This window comes from Phallusia mammillata, chromosome 2 (genome assembly GCF_965637545.1).
Source record: "Phallusia mammillata chromosome 2, kaPhaMamm4.hap1.1, whole genome shotgun sequence".
Lineage (NCBI taxonomy): Eukaryota > Metazoa > Chordata > Ascidiacea > Phlebobranchia > Ascidiidae > Phallusia > Phallusia mammillata.
Window position 1 is genome coordinate 27,774,848 of NC_137253.1, and position 21,119 is coordinate 27,795,966.

General features: G+C 36.5%; 4 protein-coding genes across 4 annotated transcripts; all 4 read left to right on the top strand.

Annotated features, from left to right (window-relative positions):
* The first annotated feature begins 55 nt into the window (after positions 1–55).
* LOC145214009 (guanine nucleotide-binding protein subunit beta-5-like) lies at positions 56–10,788 on the top strand. Its single transcript, XM_080082432.1, has 11 exons — positions 56–428; positions 787–926; positions 1,344–1,385; positions 1,470–1,546; positions 1,989–2,205; positions 2,918–3,061; positions 6,078–6,169; positions 6,411–6,459; positions 8,436–8,532; positions 8,865–9,031; positions 9,296–10,788. Exons 1-11 carry the CDS (start codon positions 314–316, stop codon positions 9,305–9,307), a joined length of 1,152 nt encoding a protein of 383 aa, XP_079938558.1. The 5' UTR covers positions 56–313; the 3' UTR covers positions 9,308–10,788.
* Positions 10,789–12,435: 1,647 nt separating this feature from the next.
* On the top strand, positions 12,436–13,395 carry LOC145213223 (fatty acid-binding protein, liver-like). Its single transcript, XM_080081454.1, has 4 exons — positions 12,436–12,502; positions 12,575–12,747; positions 12,839–12,943; positions 13,205–13,395. The coding sequence occupies exons 1-4, from the start codon at positions 12,436–12,438 to the stop codon at positions 13,259–13,261; spliced, it is 402 nt and encodes a 133-aa protein (XP_079937580.1). The 3' UTR covers positions 13,262–13,395.
* Positions 13,396–15,090: 1,695 nt separating this feature from the next.
* On the top strand, positions 15,091–16,435 carry LOC145214598 (fatty acid-binding protein, liver-type-like). Its single transcript, XM_080083159.1, has 4 exons — positions 15,091–15,197; positions 15,685–15,860; positions 16,098–16,205; positions 16,264–16,435. The coding sequence occupies exons 1-4, from the start codon at positions 15,131–15,133 to the stop codon at positions 16,318–16,320; spliced, it is 408 nt and encodes a 135-aa protein (XP_079939285.1). The 5' UTR covers positions 15,091–15,130; the 3' UTR covers positions 16,321–16,435.
* Positions 16,436–17,582: 1,147 nt separating this feature from the next.
* LOC145213224 (fatty acid-binding protein, liver-like) lies at positions 17,583–18,940 on the top strand. Its single transcript, XM_080081455.1, has 4 exons — positions 17,583–17,649; positions 18,000–18,175; positions 18,713–18,820; positions 18,884–18,940. The coding sequence occupies exons 1-4, from the start codon at positions 17,583–17,585 to the stop codon at positions 18,938–18,940; spliced, it is 408 nt and encodes a 135-aa protein (XP_079937581.1).
* The last annotated feature ends 2,179 nt before the right edge of the window (positions 18,941–21,119 follow it).

Sequence of the window (21,119 nt, forward strand, 5' to 3'; positions counted from 1 at the left end):
TAATTTGAGTGATGCATTATTCAGATCTAGCTTGCCGAAAATGTTGCCATTATAAAGTGACCCCGGTTGGGTTTAAAAAATAAACCGCGCGGCGCCTACTTCCTGCATCCGAGAAAGCGGCACCTAGCGACAATATTGATACGCCGGTCAAGCGAGTTCGTAGAAAGAGCAAGACAGATTGAATCGAAAAATTAATTAAATGTGAAGAGCAAGCAGCTTGTTTTTCGGTTTGATTTTGTTTTATAACAGCCAGGTGCGTTGCAAATCGTTAAAGCACCAAAGCCGCCCGAAGTTTTGGCAACAAACGCTTGCAATGGCCGGCAATAAAAATGCATCTCATGTTGATACAATTGAAAGCTTGAAGAAAGAAGCCGAACAACTGCGTAAAAAGTTGCAAGAAGACCGAAAAAACCTTAACGATGCTGAGTGTAAGTAAAAATTAACGAAAAATTGACTTCCCTTCAAAAACTTGCTGTGTTCTTTTCTGCAGAACAAAAAAAAATTTTTTTTTGTAATGTTATGCTACAATTACTATTAAAATTTAAATTACGTGTATAAGGCATTTATTTTTAACTTCATTTTAAACCTGAATATTAAAGGCTGAAAACATTTTCTGTGGTGCTTGTTTCCAAAAACAGTCTTTGCTTTATATTGTTTTACTTGACCACAACCCGATGATTTTTTTTGCATTTTTGTCTGCAATGATCTTTTTGTCACTTAAATCATGCATTGTCTCATAAAAACATACCATTGCTTGCTGATAAAAGTAATGTTTTTAAATTCCAGTGTTTACCATGGGCAAAAAGCCTGAAACTCTCAACCTGTCATTCCAAGTCCGCTGTCGGAGAATTCTCAAAGGTCATACAAGCAAAGTTCTGGACATGGACTGGTCACTTGACAAACGACGAATAGTTAGCTCCTCACAGGTATGCTCGATTCAACCTAGAGAAAGTTCTAACCTAGCCTAGATATTGTGTGTGTTTCTTGACTAAGACTATGACAAATTCCATTAGTGTATGCTTCGTATTTTTGTGGTGTTTTAATACAGCATTTATTCGATTGAAAGCTGTGGTCAATAAAGTTTTTTGTCTTACTGTTTGTGTGGCTTACAATCGAGGGCAACTTGCTTTTTATGTTGTAGCGATATTATTTCTACACCCATGTTGGTACAATGATTTCTGTGACTAACAATTATTGACAAAAAGTTGTACTATGTAGAAACATAATAAAGTGATATTTGAAATGCAGCTTACAATTGAGGGCAGCTTACATTGTTTTTTGACACTTAAACATGCAGCTTAAAATCGAGTAAATATCGTAACCCAAGTTTTTTTTATTTTCAGGATGGAAAAATATTAGTATGGGATGCTTTCACAACAAATAAAGTAAGATGTTTTGTCGATCTCAATTGTTTATGTTCAGTGTTGCATTGAATTCGTGTGATTATTTATTACAATATTTCTGTGTAGGAACAAGCAATCAGCCTCCCCACAACTTGGGTGAATGCTTGTGCATATGCCCCATCAGGTGGCTCCATTGCGTGTGGGTAAGTGCTATTTCTAACACCAATAAAATATACTTCTGGATCCCTTGTGTGACAAAGTGTTACGTAAAGTTATGCAAGAGATTCAAAACAGTCATTTAAATTGACCACAAATATGTTTTTGCTTAATGGTTAAGGTGAATAAGTGATTGTTAAATTTGTTTTGCAATAAGCCTGTACACATGAATAAACATATTTACCACAGTTTTTGAAATCACAGTACCGGTAAATTTTTATGTTTACAAGTATACCGTCTTTATTTTAAAATTGTTTTTTTTTCTTTTTGCTATCTCAGTAAGTCAAGTTTTCCAAAACCATTGCACCACATCTAGCCACAGACTGTGTGGAAAGTGTAAAATTTGACCTTCTCAGATTTAGTTAACACTGAAAAATTGCTGAAACCTTTATGGTCAAAATATCTCATTAAACAATCATTTCTTTTCAGTGGCTTGGACAACAAGTGTTCAGTTTTTCCACTCCATTCTGCCACCTCCACTTCTGGTAGCGGTGGTACAACAAGTTCCAGTAGTAATAAACCAGCAGTTACCTCCTCAGCAGGACAGGGAGATTCTACTGCTGGTACAATAATGCAGCAACGAAAGGTTGTTGCAATGCACACCAGCTATATTTCAGCATGCACTTTCACACATTCAGATTACCAGGTTTGTCTTTTTTGTTTTCGAAATCAGCATTTAGTCTAGACCAGTGGTTCTTAACCGTATACTGATCGCGTACCAAATGATGATTTTTATGTCGCTGGGTACCACCTAAACCCTGTTTGAATAGGTAGAAATATATCTATTCTTTTTGACTATACTAAGCATATTTCTGAAACCAGCAAGGTTAGCACTTCATTAACAATGTCCTAGACCTAAATTTTGCCAAAAAATTCAGGGCTGATCAGTTGTGTCAGTTGAGTTGCCATTTTGGATTTGACTTGAATTAAGTAACACATATAGCTGCTTGCGTACCACCTAAAAAGCTCCGAGGTACCACAGGGTGAGAACCACTGGCCTAGATATTAGAAAAGGCTGTAAAAAGTGCTAGTGTTTGTAGGAACTAATAAAACTATTACTTAAAAAGCTTAAGTGATGTGTTTTGGTGGTTTTTATTTACTACATTGCTTAATTAATTTTTGCCTTAAAATTAAACTGGTAAATAGGACAGGTTAAAAAAAGGGTTACATTTTTAAATTAAACCTGTCTTTATTGACTAAACTGCAGCGAAAAACTTGCATTTAATGGTGAAAATATCGCCCAAAATAGACACAAGGGCCATTATTTTTACCATTAAACTTATGAACAGATCCGTATTGTGTTCCAAACTTGCATTATTTTGTTATTTTTTAATGTTAAAATTTAATTTTCTAAACAGATTCTTACAGCATCTGGTGATAGCACTTGTGCCCTGTGGGATGTGGAAAGCAGCCAATTGTTACAAAGCTTTCATGGCCATCAGTCAGATGTAATGGACGCTGCTTTATCACCATGTGAAACAGGCAATCTGTTCATTTCAGGGGTAAGTCGAGATTAATAACCTGTCTCTCAATGTGGTGTATCAGTGAAAGAATGGGTTATAAAAAGACAGATTGTTTTTATGTTTCATCGTAATTGTACACATTTAGAAATAGGACATTAATTTGAAACATATACTGTTTTGGGGAATTTTCGACTTGAAATTATGATTGTGATTTGAAATGAAACATTTTTTGGCAAGTTTACTGCTATGAATTTATGTGCCTGGCATGGAAGCCTTTTTGTTCATGAAGGCCACCTAACAATTTACTGTCCCATACAAAGCCTATGTTGACTATGTTTTTTGTCATGTTATCTATAGGCTTAAGCCCTAAATATATGTTAAGATTTAGCTACAAAACAGCCTAATAAGGCCAATGGTTTTTTATACCAATTCTAAACCATTGAGAGCTGTCAAAAATATTAAAATGATATGACATGTAACTTATGTCACCCATGAAACTCATTTTTTCCCTATTCCAGTCTCACCTAATTAGGGTACATGCGAATACAAGACTTGGCTTGAGATGGATAACACGTCGTCTACTGTAACTTGATACAATATTCATAAGGCCAGTGCAGAGGCATTGCTTGTTGGGACACTGTGCGTTACGACCTATAAGGGAACTGCATGCCAATCAATAGCTTAACAGAGCGGACACTGCTGCTCTCTCGCCCTATTTCAATGCAGTTCCTCTTTCGTTGGGCATAAAATCTATCGCAAGTGCTTCTAAATCGAAAGCGTAATACGCTGTTGAGCTCTTTACGTCGTTTTGATTGACTTTCTTAAGCTTTATTCCTGCTGTTCTGTGGAACACGCGCTTGGCTGCTAAGATGGGAAAAAATGTGTTTGCAAGGTGCTGCATTTGTTATGGTGTTATGAGTTTGGTTAAATGTTTGAAATAATGCGAAAAAAGACGATCAGATGCACGCATGGATTTCCCAACACAAAAGTGTTTGTTTTAGCGCAAAATACTATTCTGAATTTTTTTTAAATGGTTTCATGGCAAAAAATGGGCTGAAATATTTTAAAGATATTCCTAGCGCGTTCAAACTTAGCCGGGAGATACATTCATATCCCCTGTAACGTCATGGTTCATTTCGTCAGTAGTTTCATGCCTTGTCGTTGTGTGTTGCGTTATGTTTGATCAACAAAACAGGAAGGCCTCGCACTAACTGCCGTACGCCTGCATATCGCTCATCGGATGTACTCGCCACTTCCCAAACTGTAAACACAATATCGAGTTATCGAATCTGCTATCTACTAATATTGCGCCATTTTCTTAGTATTGTATTTTCAGTGGTTTGTTACACTGCAGAACAGTTCTTCGCAGCTGTTTGGACTGCCTTGAGGCAATCCCACCTGTGCCATCGTATTAACTGTAAACTATAAAATCATTCAAAAAATGTATAGGCAAGCACAGATATCCATTCTGTGGCTTTCATTTTACCTGACGACGACAAGAGAAATTGTCAAAACGTTGTAATGTTTTTCATACAGATATTGGCTTGTATCTACGTGCTAAGAACAGACATGTAATTGCAGTGACATTAAATGTTCTCAATAAAACCAACTAAAATACCCCGAAATGGCCGTCGAATTAATTTAAAACGCGGACATTTTATTTCCAAGAGATTGCTACGGTTGAAGAAACATTGAATTACAAAACAAAGTTCTGTTCAATTTGTACGTAATATTGCAGAATTTAATTTTCAAAATTTTGTTTTTGTTTAAAAAGCGAGCATATATCTATTTTCCAAGCGGTTGCTACCGTTGGTGCAACAATGAATAACAAAAATAAAACTTTTACTTTATACTGCACGATTTAATTTTCGCTATAGGACTTCAAAAAAACCCTTTTAAAATCAAAATAGAGTAAATGTGTTTAGAATAAAATAATTCACGTTCCAATAGACACGTTTTCCGCATCACGTTTATTTACTAATCTTTATGGTTCAGCTGTTAAGATCCAGGAACTGCATAAAGCCGTTTAGAAACAAAAACCGGGCTTCTACGCGCAAAACTGGCGCCATTGTTTTCCAAGTTTATTAATGCGAGCTTGCCTAACAGTGGGTTGCAAACAATAACACACGCATCCTTATCCGCACTTTAAAGATAACCTTATCGTATTACTCATGGTTTATGCTGAGTAATAATGCATTTGTTATGCTCTCTTGGCCCAAGCTAGTCAAATACACAAATGACCTGCTTGTATGTATATATATTTATATACGCGGAATGTTGGTTCAGTAATGTATACACTTATACAGCAATGACAAACCAGACATTAATGGTGTAATGGTTGCTGGTTATACACCATTGATAAACCAGGTTAAAAATTGTGTGATAGTTACTGGTTATATGATTAACCAGAAATATAATTGTGTGGTGTTTACTGGTTAGGCCAGTGGTTCTTTCCTCTGGTTATTTGCCCGTAAAGTGGTAATTTGATTTTTTGTGGTCGTGACGTGTACATTTTTTTTGTTTCGTGACGTCAGAGTTGGTAATTCTTCCTTTTTAATAGGTTGATAAATGAAATTCATGTTATATTTGGTAGTGTTAATGACAACAACAAAATTCAGGACCACTGCGTTGCGCGTTATATCAAAAGTGTTCATAAAAATCAACTGCATTGGATTAACTTCACGAGTTATTTGACATTCACTGCACGTTTCAGTTATCACTGCCTTTGTTATTCTCTTGATTAACTATGACATTTCCGTGACTTTTACCCATAGCCTTCCATGTAGGCGTTTATGTTCTTAAGCGGTTCCTAGTCTTTTCATAAGATTGCAGCACCGTACCGATCTACAATATTGTTCTTGCAGGCAAAAAATAGCATATTGGCTGCCTATGGTCACGCATCATTGTAAAATGTGTTGTTATGCAGAGGGTTGTTTGCAATATTTCAAAAACTATTTTTAACCGTTATAAAAAGTAAGGACCAAAACATGCTAGAAATTCGTTTCTGCCACTATGATATGCTGATGTATTAAAATGATGTGTATTTTGTTTTCAGGGTTGCGACAAGACTGCGTATGTTTGGGACATGAGAACAGCAAAATGTGTTCAGTCTTTTCAAACCCATGACTCCGATATAAACTCTGTCAGGTAATGCGTTCATATTGCGCCCACCTATACGCCTTGTTATGTGCCATAGGTGGCCTTTTCTAACGGAAAACGTTTTCACTCCCACTCATGCACACCACTGCTATCTTTTAAGTTTAGGTAGTGCTCAATCCGTGTGATTTAAAATCAGTGGTAATAATAAAACTTTCAATTAGATTATTAATTTTGTATCCCAATTTCATTTTTTTGCTGAAGAATCGCTTAAAAGTTTTTCTTGATTTAGGTGGTTCCCCACTGGTGAGGCCTTCGCAACGGGTTCCGATGACGCAACGGTAAGAACTATGACGTCATGATCATTTTTGTTACGTAACCCGTTGCATGCTCCTTGTTTTCCAACGTTTTGTTTGTTTGCAACATTGAATTTTGGTTTGAGATTAAAAAAACTATTTCGGAAATACTTTTGTGGAAACCGACGATTTTTTCACGAACGTATTTCCGAGTCTGTTTTTTTGTAAAACTCACCTGTTAACTGTGCAAACATTCGCACATGCGAAATTACCAAAACTGTTGACGTTTTTTCCAACATCATGTCTTAAAACATACCACAAGGGCGCATATGTCAGTTGCAACGACAGGAAAGTAGGCAATTATACACATCTCTTAACTGATTAGTGACACAAACAATATTTGTAGCCAACTTGACCCAAGACGGCTAAAATATTAATACGACAAAAATAAACTCTTGTATTTTGCCATGTGCGCACTGTATAACAAGACGCAACATCTTATCTATTGTTTATCGCCTACACGTCATCATATCCCGTCATTGATTACGTACCATGTGACGTCATATATCTTTGTCCTACCGACTAATACGAAATCGATTCCGGTATTACCTCGAAAATAATCGATGTCCTCTTGTAAACTGTATCACAAGAGGTTGTCGTGGCTTCTACATACCTAAGATTCTCTAAAAATGATCACTTCCGTGTTTGCGCTTGACGGTGTAGATTGAACGCATGGTAAACGCAGCAAACTCTTATATAATAACACACAAAGTTTGCTAAAGACCGATGGGTGGCGCAAAGAGCATTTGAAATATTTTAAAGCAAACTGTGAAAAATACTGACGTAAGGGCTATTAGGGCTTGGGTGAGGTTTTATGAAAAAAATCACGATAAAATCAAGCAATAGTTCCTAACCTTAATTTAGCCCCCAACCCCAACCTAATCTCATAGTAAATTTCATTAACTGTGCTCTTTGCGCCCTCTAACGGAATTTTTTGTTATTTAAGTTCTTACGTATTAAAAACGATATGTCTCTATAATACCTGACGGTTATGGCTGTTAGGTCAGCGCCACCAGTCGGAATTTAGTTAAATGTGTTGCTGACGTGAGGTATGGTGTTAGTAGCTCCACCTACTCCTAGCGCAAAGTATTACAGGCTTAAAGCAGTGGTTCTCAACCTTTTGTGGACTGTGGCCCCCTAAAAGTAACTTTTGGACCTCGTGGTCCCCTTCAAGTAACCGAGTAGGACCTGTGGCCCCCTAAAATTGTAAATGCAATCTCATGTCGGTACTAATTTCGACTTTAAACAGGTCAAATAGAATTAACAAGAATCCGTAATCGTAAAAAACCGTAATCGTTGTATGTGAAATTAAATTAAATTAGGGAATAAAGTTAGAAGGAAATGGATTTTAGTTGGTGTTTCTGGTGAATCTACACCCGTGGCCCCCGGAACACAGCTCGGGGCCCCCCTGGGGGGGTCATGGGCCGTGGTTGAGAACCACTGGCCTAAAGCGTCCTCTAACTAAAATGCTTCAAAAAAGCCACACGAGGCAGTAAAGATTCGCTTTTAAACTTGAAGCATTTTAACAACACCACCATGTTTGGTAATGCTTTGCGTCACACTAACAATGCATGGTGTTTACCACTGATTGCGTCATCAACTGTTACTTTCATCCCATTTTGTTGGTTTGTTTCATTTTTTCAATTTGCAGTGTACCGTCGTCTTGTGTTGTGGTCGATCAGCATGATGTCGTATGTCTTGCTTTTGTGCCCCCCCCCCAAACCTGCCCACTGCCACGTCACGTGACACGTTTGCATGCATGACTGATCGCGCTTGCCGTGACGTGTTAACCAGGTGATTTGCCGTCAAACTTTTCTGTGTTTTTTGCACGAACAAATTTATTACATTACAATGTTTTAATAGATTTCATTTGTTTATGTTTTTACTTTGACAAAATACGCTCTTTTGTGTTGCTTATCTGATAAAAGTCTGAGCAATAAAGCAAAACTTACCTATTGCAGATTCGAATGTACGACTTGCGTGCTGACAGAGAGATTGCCTGTTTCAGCAAGGACAGCGTCATATTTGGAGTAAATTCCATCGACTTTTCCGTTAGTGGTAAGTGATTGTGTGACCTGATTATGACATAACCAAAAAATAACCACAATATTTTCCTAATTGCTCTTTGGCGCCATCGAGTGCCGTACAAAACCCGAAAAACGTCGTAATATTTTTGTTTTATAATGATTACTAAAACACACTTACTAACTTTTTTCTCAAAGCAATACTAAACTATGTTTTTAAAAGTTATCAGATTCTGTGTCAAAACATATTTCACTGTCGTATTGTTTTATTTCTTTTTTTACACAGTAATCTTTAAAAAAGGGTGCATTTTCACTGTTAAAGGAACTTATGCTGTAATAAAGACTACAGTTATTCATTCTTTAAAGGTCGAATGATTTTCGGAGCGTGCAATGATTATTTGGTTCATGCTTGGGACACGATCAGGGGCGTAAAATTAGGCGCACTATTTGGCCACGAAAACCGCGTAAGTTGTCTCAAGATGTCGCCAGACGGCACAGCGTTCTGCACCGGGAGTTGGGACTCGACTTTACGGGTGAGTGGTTTGATTAAAGGTAAACCGCTTGAATAAATTACGACCAAATTAAAGGAAAATGTAATGGGATTTATATTTTTTTGATGGAAAAGAACTAGACAATTTTTAATTGAGTGAAATACTTTTTGAATAAAGTCAACATGTCGGCATTTTTGAGTTGTGGCATTTCAAGTACGTATTATTCCAGCTTGCTTTGCTATAATATCAAAATACAAGTCTAATATAGGTGCCATTTACATTTGTTTTTGTTTGTTTCATTTTTAGGTATGGGCTTGAAGTTTGCTGAGTCACGTCGATATTGCTTTGTCATGTTTGCTACGTCAAGTGGATCGATCAGTGGTCCAGTTCGCGGCAGTAACTACTCGTTTCCATCAGCAGTGTTTCCAAAAATATTTTTCAGCCGACCTATTAAAATAAGAATCGTTTATTTCCTTTATTCCATTTCAGGTCGAAGGCAAATGAAGCGAATTGTTATTTTTTTGTTTTTCTCGTCAAGTGTTGGGTTTTTGTAGACTTAGACCAACCGCGTATTGTGTGCGTATAGTCCCATTTTTGCAACAGTTTATTGAGTTTTTTTGTAGGTTGTATTGCGTGATCTTTATTGTATTAATACGATCGTTGGACAGAACTACTTTTGGTTAGGTATACGCGTTGACATTTGTTTTGCAAAAATGCGATTCCAAGGTGATAATCACTCATGTGGTTCTCTATTCATTGACCATTAGGCATTTATAAAACTTTGTTTAAAGGTTTTTCTAGATTATAAAATAAATAAAAATGAGGTAGGAAATTTATTGGTCAGTCGATTCCTTACAAATAAAATAAGGTTTCGACTTGTTTTAAAGAATTTAAAAACGCTGATTATGGTTTATATTTGGGCAATTATAAAACCAACATTGTCCTATAAGCACAAATTTGTGTCTTGTTCTAAAAAAAGTGGAACCGATTTTTACATATATAAGCTGTTTGTTATCAGTAATAAACGTCAACCATCTTTCAAAAGACAGAACTCCTATCAGGTATGTATTAAAACCGAGCTAAAGTGTTCGCCTCCTACGTTACAATGTCCTTTTGTCCAATACTGACCGTGGTTTCTCTTGTGTGCGTTTTTGATTGTTGTATGATGCCATTCCCCAATATTCAATATTTATGTCCCTTACAGATCGAAGTTGTCAGTGTTTTTATGTGAAAAATACTGCCTAAAGACGCGTCTTTTTTCCATCGAAAACGCTATGATATGTTTTTATTTTGGAAATTGCTTACCAATTTGATTTATAATTTTCAAACGTTAGAACGAAATTCCCTTTGAGTTGAATTTTTTGTGTTAGAGAAACTGTTAAAACATCATATAATGCAAATTAAAAACGTGTTTAAACCCAGCCTAAAAGATGCAAATTTTTATGGAAACACTGCAAAATTACTTTATTTCACCTGAAAAAATTTTACTTTACAAAATTACTTTATTATCACCTAAAGCAACTTTGCATAAAAAAGCATACTACTCGCTGCGGTCGTGAAAATTTTCTTATAATTTTTTTCTTTTGAAGTATTTTCTTCTGTTGTTAATTCTTCAATGTCTTCAGCTCGTTGTCGTCCATTTGTGGTGTGTTTCGTCCACCTACTGATATTTGCAAGACTTTTTTGCCTGAACTCGTTTTCTTTTGTTCATTTTGGCTGGTGTAACTGATCTTTGCACCAACGCCCAGCGCGAAACAAGCGTGACAGCGTGAAAGGAAAATATACTGTGTTTTAGGCGATTTCGAGGTTATGAACATCCAATTGGTATTGTTTGCCAGTTCTATACAGTTAGGGTAAAATATGTTAACAATTGTGTAAGGCAGCGTAAAGGTAGGAAGCAAAACCTGCTGACCTCAGCATAAAAGGCACCTGTTACCGTAACCGAAGGCCCTCTGTTTTGTTTTTGGACATGAATTGACAAGTTCAGTGGCATTTGACTTTTTTAAGTTTGGCGAACACAGGTTGACTTGATTTGCTATTTTCTTTTGGATTATGGGTATTACGTTTTGGGGTTTGATTTGATGCTGCACACTAAACCGACTTCTACCAAGTTTAGAGACTTTAATGAACATTACAGCTTATAAACACATTTTTGTTCTTTTTTATGTTATTTCGACATGAAAAAACTCAGTTTGTTACGGTTTCCAAAACTCTTGTATTTAAAGGTGTTAGCAGTTCTTGGGCCAACCAAATTAGGTTTACTAATTTCAGCTTAAAAACTATCACAGCATCGCCTTATTTGTAGCGGGGTAGATATGCCAATAAGCTGTGTGTAAGGCACTTTGGACCTACTTCAATATTATATCAGTTCCGTAAATCTTTAACAATGTGACTTGGCACCATCAAAACCACGATATGGCGTGATTAAACTCAGCCCTAACCAACTTTGTTAAGTCAACAAAATATAAAAGTGCAAATTCATCAAAATCTGAGGCAACCGTACAAGTTACAATGACACTTTTTTTTGCATAATGATCAGGTTGATAAATTGCGTTCTAATATTATTTATGATGTCACATTGTAAATGCAATTGCACCATTTTATGAATGCGTTTACACCCGGGGTACACAACCTGCGGCCGTGATAGGCCATATGCGGCTGCAGAGACGAGTTTGTGCGGTCTTTTTTTATGACGTCATCATATGTATCATGACGCTCGTGCGGTATTAAAAGACATGTACTACAAAACTCTTTTGCCAAATAATTTCATTTTGAAACAGCCCTAAAAGATTTTGTGGCACTGGAACGAGTATTGTCAGCCTTATAGCCATGTGCGTTGTGCGACTTTTTGTAAGCCTATTGTGTGCAAACAATAAGAAAAAGCAGGCGCTACGAGCGTCATGATACATATGATGACGTCATAAAAAAATCTATGTCTAAACATAAGCAATACTGAAGCAAAAACGAGCAAACGCTTGGAGGCCATTGGTGAAGTAAGTATCTGCGATGTGGCTGTCATAGCGAAAAGGTTGTACACCCCTGGTTTACACCATAAACTAGTCAAGGTTAGGGTACTGCACACATGTGCTTTGTTGACCAAATTTGCCCAATCATCTTTGACCCAGGTTAACGTATAACTGCGTGCAGCGCTGCGATTTGCCACGTTGTCAAAATCAGCAGCAGTAAGGTGTGGCCGCTTTTGCAATCGTCCCAATTCTAGTAAAAATATAAAAAATCGATGAAATGCTGTTTTTGAATGATTGACTGCTATTGTATAATAAACGGTTTAAAAATGGGGCCATAATTTGATGTTAGTTTATTATGTGCATTTTATAAGCAAGAAGTATTGTCAGAATTTTTGTCTGAGGATGTTTTTAATCACAGCTGTTTTCGTTCAGACATAGAAATATAACGTTTAATTTGTCAAAAATAAACATCGATTTGCAATGGCTTTCACTGGAGTCTGGAAAAGAACTGGAACCGAAAATGGCTTGGCAATTCTAAAACACATTGGTAGGTAGAGTAAATAGGTTGTTATAACGCTGCTTATCCTAATCAGCTACAGTGAACTGTCTTTCAATTTAGGAATGCCTGATGAATTTATCGAAAAAGTGAAAGGTCTTGAGGCTGTATTAGATATTAAACAGAACGGTGACACCTTTGAGGAGCTTCATAGAGTTGGTACAAAAGAAAACAAAACCATAATGACCCTCGGCAAAGAATGTGAATTAAAACAATGGAACGATGCTATGGTAAAGGTAAGAAAAATCCCGAATTTAACCCTGAATTTTTTCAGCTCCACCATAGAAATACTATAACATATTTAAATTTATTTCTATGTTTTATCAGTGCGTGCCTGTTTCGGGAGGTGCCAACAAAATCAACACCGAATTCGACTTTAACGGTGTCAACTACAAAGCCACGCGCGAAGTTGTGGGCGACCAACTAATTGACGTAAGCATGTCGTGACGTAACTAACAAATTAGGCAAAGCGAAAATTAAAATCCTAAATTTTTATGTGCAATTTCGTTAAAAAATTGATTTAGACAAACTGTTTGCATAAACAGGCTAAAACTTGCATATAAATACATACTGTCATTTTACATTTTTTGCCAAGTTTTTGCTTCAAATGGGTCAATTAATTTAAACATTATGTGCACAATATTGAATTAGTTTCACCAGAAATTTCGGTCAATATTTTTTTCTGTTTTGCAGTCTATCGATTTGGACAACGGAAAAGTCGTCGGAAAATTCATTTACACCAAAAGCTAAAAGTTCAACTTCTGTTCTACAATTGGCCCTAAGCTTTGATGTAATCTTTGTGTGCTCGTACTAAACCGAAATGGGTGCTTTCACTGTGTGATAAAAAAAGGTTAGGTCCAAAAGAGTCGTATTTTTCACTGTAATTGTCCTGCATGTTGTTTTTGGAATAAGAACTTTTGAAATACGTGCTATTGTCATGTGCAATAATGCGATGCGCAATTAAATGAAAGACAAGCGAAATATGAAATATTGTACTTACTTATTATAAACGAAGAAACACATAGGAACATTATTGGTGTCCCTAGTTATAAGGTAAATGTTTTGTCATGCCAACGACACGTGGATATGAAAAGTGGTACCAAAGCTACGATGTTTGTTTGACGTAAGAGGTTATACCTGCATGAACTTTGTTCCTTACATTCGCACACGTGAGTCTGCTGTGGGTGCTTATGTCCGTAACACTGCTTTATTTGCTTTAAGCAGTGATTTTCTGACACAATTATTAAACACACCCTTGTTGAATACTGCTAAATTGGGGATAAGAAATAATTACCAAAGAAATATCTAGATGTGGCACAAAAATGGTAATGATTTATATTGCAGAGCCAGTATATTGTAGACAACATTTAGACTACATTTGATTTTTACCAACTGATGCAGCATTTAAACTTGCATGCAACATTTAAACTAAATTTTTACCAATTTGATCTGTTAGCAGCATTGTCCCGCACAACTTAAAACCCTATGCTAAAAGGTAACACCTATTTACCCAGCAGTTTAAATTAAAATAAAGACAGAAGTCTTCAGTCCAGCAAAAGGACATTTCATGTCAAAATTTGGCAGTTTTGAAACGTCACTAAGACGTTAAAGGGCCAAATATACGCAAAGCTGTACAGCACTTTGTGCTAGGTACGCTCATTGCTGCTCTGTAATTGGTCAATATTGGTAAATCGTTTCACTTGACTTTTCACCGATTTCGCATAACCAGTCCATAAGCCAAGCGTCATTGTTTGATCACAAACGCGACTGGGCGAGATCATGTTTGCTTTCAAAATTTTACAAAAGACCTCTAGTCTCGCACAGAACGCTTATTGTGGGTCCCTATACATTACACATAATAGTGGTTTGTCGTTTGCTGTAAGGAAAATGTAACTTTTTTATCTAGTTGGTTTTGAAACACATTACGTATTGGCAATGGCAGACGTTACCTCATTTGTACCTTTATTTGTATTCTCAACAAGTTTGCCTCTGACTGCTCAATAGACTTTTAAGGCAATGGCTCTCAAGGAAAAACAAATAAAACAACACTTCACAGGTACAAGCACAAAAAAGGCACGAAGGACAAATACAATTGAAATTTAAGTGTTGGCTCGTTCTTTCTGTTCCATAGCACAATGCATATAACTAAGAAAGGGTTCAATTTTACGTTCACTGTAAGTTGGATTGGTTCATAAACTAATTGGCCAGGTGATTAGCATTCAATCAATTTGCTGCATGTTGAGAGGCATTGACAGCTTTAACTGATAGCAGGACAGTTTATTATATGAGACCGATGCTAACATTTTAATACAGCAAGCGATAGGTCGCAGTGTGTTAAAACATCAATATGAATTTGAAATTAAGTCATACTTTACATTTACCGTCAAGAATGAATGTGGTTTTAGCCTAAACTTCTGCATTGTTTAAATCTAGTTGTGTTTGAATTTAAAGTTTAAAGACAGGCGGATTTTATGTTGCTTAGTCCAGTCGACTGCAATGGCATATTCATTTGCACTCAAACAGTATGATTGTGAATAAACATGCTCTTAATATTCATTCGAATTGTGATTCCTAGTTTTTACAGTAGACTGCAAGTAAAACATAATAAAGATAAACATTATGGCTTTCACTGGAACATGGAAAAGAACTCGAGCCGAAAATGGAGTTGAATTATTGCAACTTATTGGTAAGTTGTCGTGTCATGACAAATAGTAATTATTTATCTGCAGTGCACAAAATAAAATATTTTATTATTAAAAAAACTATTACCGAGTTCGTGTTTAAGTATCCGATTATATTTAAAATTATAGGTTATTACTCTGAAATATAGTGTACATTTTTTTGAAAATATACTTTTTGTATACTTTTTCCGTTTACTTTTTAGGTTAAATGCTTTAAAACAGTGGTCGGCAACCGCCGGTACCGGTCCGCGTGGAGTTTGTTACCGGGCCGTATAATTTTTCAGGTTAAATGCTATAAAACATTTTGCCCATGTATCCCGGGGATGATAAACTAATTTAAGTGTTTTTTATTGCTAAATATTTATATTTTTTTGAAGACCGGTCCGCGATAAAAATTTAGTTTCAAAAACTGTCCGCAATCAAAAAAGGTTACGGGCCCTGATTTAAAGCATGTTTTATGTTGTGTTATATTTCTATGCATATTATATGTAGGAATGCCTGAGGCAATGATACAGGCCATGGACCAGCTTCAATTCGTTTTGATTCTGAATCAAGTGGACGACAATACAATAGAAGAGACACTTCAGATGGGAGAAAATAAGAATAGCAACACCATTAAAATCGGAAGCACTACAACCCTAGTTCAATGGGACGGAAAACGTGTTAATGTAATTTATACTCTTTATTTTTAAATAACAACACACGATTTTGGGCTAAACAGCTACAGACCTTGGTTCAGGCACAGTACACCTTGATTAATCCGGACTGGTTTGGGTCAAAAAAATGTCTGGATTAACCGATGTCGATTAGTTCAAGTCTTACAACATTACAAATCATTCGCACCTCAAGTTTTGTCCGAAGCTCTAGACTAGATTAACCGAACGCGTAGCCTATTTTTCTTATAGGCTGTTCCAGAAAGGATTAACGACAAAAAGTACAAGATTTGTTTCAACTACGACGGGCATGACTATAAATTTATAAGAGAGCTGCTTAAACCGACAGAACTATTGGACGTAAGTCTAAAATATACTCTGTCTTCTGAAAATGTTTGAATGCTACTTTGGTTCATAGACCTTGGATATTGACAACGGCAAAGTGGTATCAAAGCTCTACCACGTCAAAAGCTGATAACAAGACAAGACAAAGCAACTCTTTCTTAGTCTAGTGAAGATTTGATTGTCGTTTCACTAGAGTCTAATTTGTTTTGTTTTTTTACCCTTGAATTACAAAAGTTAGCTTGAAATGGTGTGTGTGTGTGTGTTATAGTCAAGTTTGTTTTGTGCCAATTAGTTTTACTGGGATGCATATTGAGGTGACGCTTAGCTGAAATATATTTTGTAGTTTACCTGAAAATAAATACGGAACTTTAAATATACGGATGCTATAACAAGCATTATATGTTTGGGAATTTCCGTTAAGTGGCGCAACAGAGCATAGGCGTTTGCAATAGCAATAATTGCTGACTAAAAAAATTGCTGGCTTAACAATTATTGCATTGCAAACGCCTAGACTCCGTTACGCTACTTGGGAAATTTCCCAAAATTTCCTGTGTTAGTAGCTCTACCTTCTAACACAGGAACTCATATCACAGATCTGGTAATTTCCGGTAGGTGGCACAAGGGAAATATTTTAAATGCAGTTTGTGTCTGTATATGGGCAGGGATTCATCCCAGGGAGTGTCCTGGATTCGAATCCGTGAAAAAATGCTGACAGTTAGGGCTATTAGAGTTAGTGTGAGGTTTTATAACAACAACAACAATAAAATCAACCTAAAATCCCAGTTATTTTTGTTAAAATTACCCATCCAGTCTCACTGTTAATTTAAATAACTTTGCTCTTTACGCTATCTATCGGTATTTAGCAAACCTTTTTTATGTAAGTTCCAGTGTTAGTAGCCTTACCCCTGCGACTCTGCTATACTCGGCCAAAAAATTACGTGCACTCCAGGGCAACATATAATAACATAGTTATTTGACAAAAACTTTTACATGATACAGCATGACAAAGCATTCTGACCACGGGTCGTAAGAGCCTTTATAAACACAAACGGATTGTGCGAGCATTGTTACGAAACACGATATTATTGTAAAGGATATTACAGGCTCGCAGTGGAAAGTTGAGACGATCTTGATAGAGATTTCAAATGTGTGTGCCATAAAAGTTCGGCAAAAGCGTAGGCCATTAGCTTGAAACTCTTGTTTGGTGGATTAAATAAAGTTGTTTAAAGTTGTACCTATACATAGCTTATAGCAAACGTTAGTAGTGTTGCAAGGTTTGAAAGCAGTAGAGTCAACAAACTGCTTTGTAAACATAAACCCGATTTCAAACTTAGTGAGAAACAACTGTTACTTTTTGGTTTTAGATAAACAATTTAGGTATCAAATAAGAATATGGCTTTTACTGGAAACTGGAAGAGAACCAAGGCAGAGAATCGAAGAGATTTTTTGGAGTTGCTTGGTTGGTAAACTTTTGTTATAACCAGCAACAAGTTGGTGCTAAAATGAATACTTAGCTAAAAACGTGAATAAATCTCTTTTAAAAGAAGTTGGTGGCTTTTTTACCCAGCAAATCCGTTTTGCACTGCAAAACTTTAAATAAACCATAAAGAACAAACAAACACCTGATATTTTAGTGACAACTTCTCATCGTGTGCATTTGTGAATACACGAATTCTCTGTCACTTCAAATATGATTTTGTTGACAGTTGTCCGTAAAAACGAGTTTTGTTGACACCTCAAAAAGCTACAAACAGGACAGCAGAGGGGCTTTGTCTGGATATTGTTGATTCCAATTTGCTTGTTTCAAAGGTGTGCCTGAAGAAAGGATTAAATTTGTTGAACAGGCGACACCAGTGCTGATACTAAAACAAGAAGGGTCAAATATCGAGGAAACTTACAAACACGGTGATAAATTACATCACGTCGACTTTATTAAAATTGGAGAAACCAGCAAAATCACTCAATGGAACGGAACAACCGTTGAGGTAAGATGGCAAGCAGGTAATGCATTTTCTCAGAATAGAGCAGTGCCTTTTAACCTTATTCTTTATCATTACCCTTGACAATTTTCAGATGATTTTTATTTGCCCTCTTTAAAAAGAATAAGAGTTACCAGCTATGACGTCACATAAGGATGACGTCACAAAAATTAAGAAAAGATAATCTAATTAACCCCTGAAAACTGTCAGATTACCCATTTGGGGCAATTACCTAATGGCAAGAGCCACTGCAAAAGCGCAAAGTTTTGTAGTATTTTATAACCGTAATGAAAGTTTGGGAAGAAACGGTTGGTACTAAAATTTATAACTTCAACTTTATTCCAATCTGTTTTTTGTGAATTTTGAAAAAAAGTTGGGGCCAAATACAAAAAAAAATCTGAAATTTGCATTCATTCAACTGAACCTTACATCTCTAACTTTTTTCATTGTTGGATACTTTGCCTATCTTGCTTGACAGTTTTGACAAATAAATGTGTAGTCTGTGCCTAAAACGTTGTAACAGCACGGCTAGATTTTTTGCAGGCTATTCCAGAAATGTCTGGTGAAAATAAATACGTAGTGAAATATCACTTCGATGGGCATGATTACGTAATGACGAGAGAACTGCTTAGTCCCGATGAAATGCATGACGTAAGTGATTTTGGTTCTGTGGATTGAATATGAAGGAAATTTTTCGTCGCTTGTATTTTACAGATTTTGGTTTTGGACGACGGCAAAGTGGTATTGAAGTTCAGCTATGTTAAAGCGTAGTGGCGAAATGTATTAAGATTTAGAAAAAAACGTTTAGCACTGACGTCTATCTCTGTGCCATTAGGCTACCTAACTGTACAATTTTTCACGTTCGGCGAATCAACTTGACCAACTCTTTGTGTTATTTTCTAATCTTTCTTTAAAACTGCCTGTGATATCAAATTCCCTGTGACATAGTATTTAGAGATGAGTGTACTTGCTACAAAACATTTTCGGGATTTGGAGTATTTTTTGTTAAATTCGTAGTTATTTCGCGCTAAGCATTTTATACCATATCGTAAAAACAACATCAAACGCATCTGTTGTAACGTATGGCGAATTAATGCGTTGTAATGTGAAATTACAATGCGCCAGTCAGGTGCCATTAATCAATAGCATTCCGGCACAAAATCAGCAAAGGAAGGCAATTACCCAGACCACGTGATGCCTATCGATCTATGACGTCACATACACCTGGCTAATCTCAAAGCAGACTTGCGGGCGCGTCTCGGCTTCAAATTGAACAACAAGGCTAGAAAGAGCTGAATATATATCACGTATTGCCGGCAGAGCGATGTTTTAACGAGAAATCGATTTTTTAGGTCAGTGCCTGTGTACGGTCATGACAGCCCGACACAGAGCCCCTAATACGCATGCTAAAACTGTCGATAGCAGAGTGCGTTCAATTTCTCGGCCTCATTTGCGCGCAGACGGGCTTTTAATGAAAACGAGCCCCGTTGAGGATTGCTGGGGGCACGTTGACCCGAAAACGAAAGCGTGTTCGATGGAAACAGCGTCAAGTCGATTGAGAGGAGAAGGTTTGGAAGGCCAATTGAGTCCGCGGTAATATTTGTGAAACTGCAAACATTCGACACGGTTATTGCGTGTAAAAAACTATTTTGGACATATTTAACTTGCAAAGTTTAAACTAAGTACAAATGAGGCCTTTGTGTGTATGCAGTAACTTTAGTTAAGGTTCTGCTATGCTTTTAGGAGTGAGTGGGTGGTAATGTTTGTAAAACAGAAAACAGTCGATACGGTTTTTGCGTGTAAAAAAACTATTTTAGACAATACCAAACGTAACTTCAAGGTTTAAACAAAGCAGCCTAGGCTATAATGAGACCTTTGTGTGTCTGCAGTAACTTTAGCGGCAGGCACTTGTAAGGAAATCGCTTGTCGGAGTCTTTTTTCTGTTATTTTGAAAAAAATAGTTATTTTTCGGTATTCGGTGTATCAAGCTTCAGTACATTGTGGTCAGTGTGTCAAAACTTTTATTGGGATGGCGCACATTTTGACTTGGTTTTAGTTGTGTCCCGTAGAAAGGGTTCTAAAATAGAAACTACGAATTCGTGTTTTGTTTTGGTTGGACGGAATTAACCGCACCAGTGGCTTTACGGGTCTTACCGACGCTTGGGGGGATTTTGGGTTTCTTGGTTCTCTATTTTTGTGCATTCGGAAGCCAAAGCGACGACTAAACAGCTTTTTGTTTCGCGTGGTAGCGAAAGTTTATTTGTTAAAATACATTAAATCGTGATGTTTAAATATTCAACACGTTAGTTTCAGTTTTGATTTGCAAGTTTATATTAAGCGGTTTAGATAGATAAGGTACCAGTTTGAATGAAATATAAGAATAATTATTATTTTTAAATAGATTTATTGATTATTATAGATTTATTCTCTTTTGTTGCAATACCACACAGAACAAATATTTGACAAAAAAGCAGACTTGCCATCGTTTAGGGGCAACAGTAAGAACCGCGGCAGATATATCGTAATTGTCTTCACCAAAAATCAAATGAAAGAATAAAGATATAGTGTCCCTAAAGTAGATTGTGGCAAAGCAGCGCTAAACTTTTACAGCAATATTTCGTGTTTAAAAGGAGAGTAGTTATTTTATGATTTACGTAAGATGGATAAATGCGGTTACCGTTATTGTTTCAACAGACACAAAGCAAGAACTTAAGTCACAAAATGTTTCATAGAGACATAGGTTATGGTTATCCTTTATGTAGAGCTACCTCCTGATTTGACTCAACTTTATATTTAGACGCCCTATAGTTCGTTGCGCATCTCAACAATCAGACTGTTATATAGTTTTATAGCAGATTTAAAAGTGCGCCAATTCATCTTTGGATGAAATCCATCGCGTATACTAAACCAATAGCCGATTTGGAATTTGACACAAGCTCTAACAAAGACA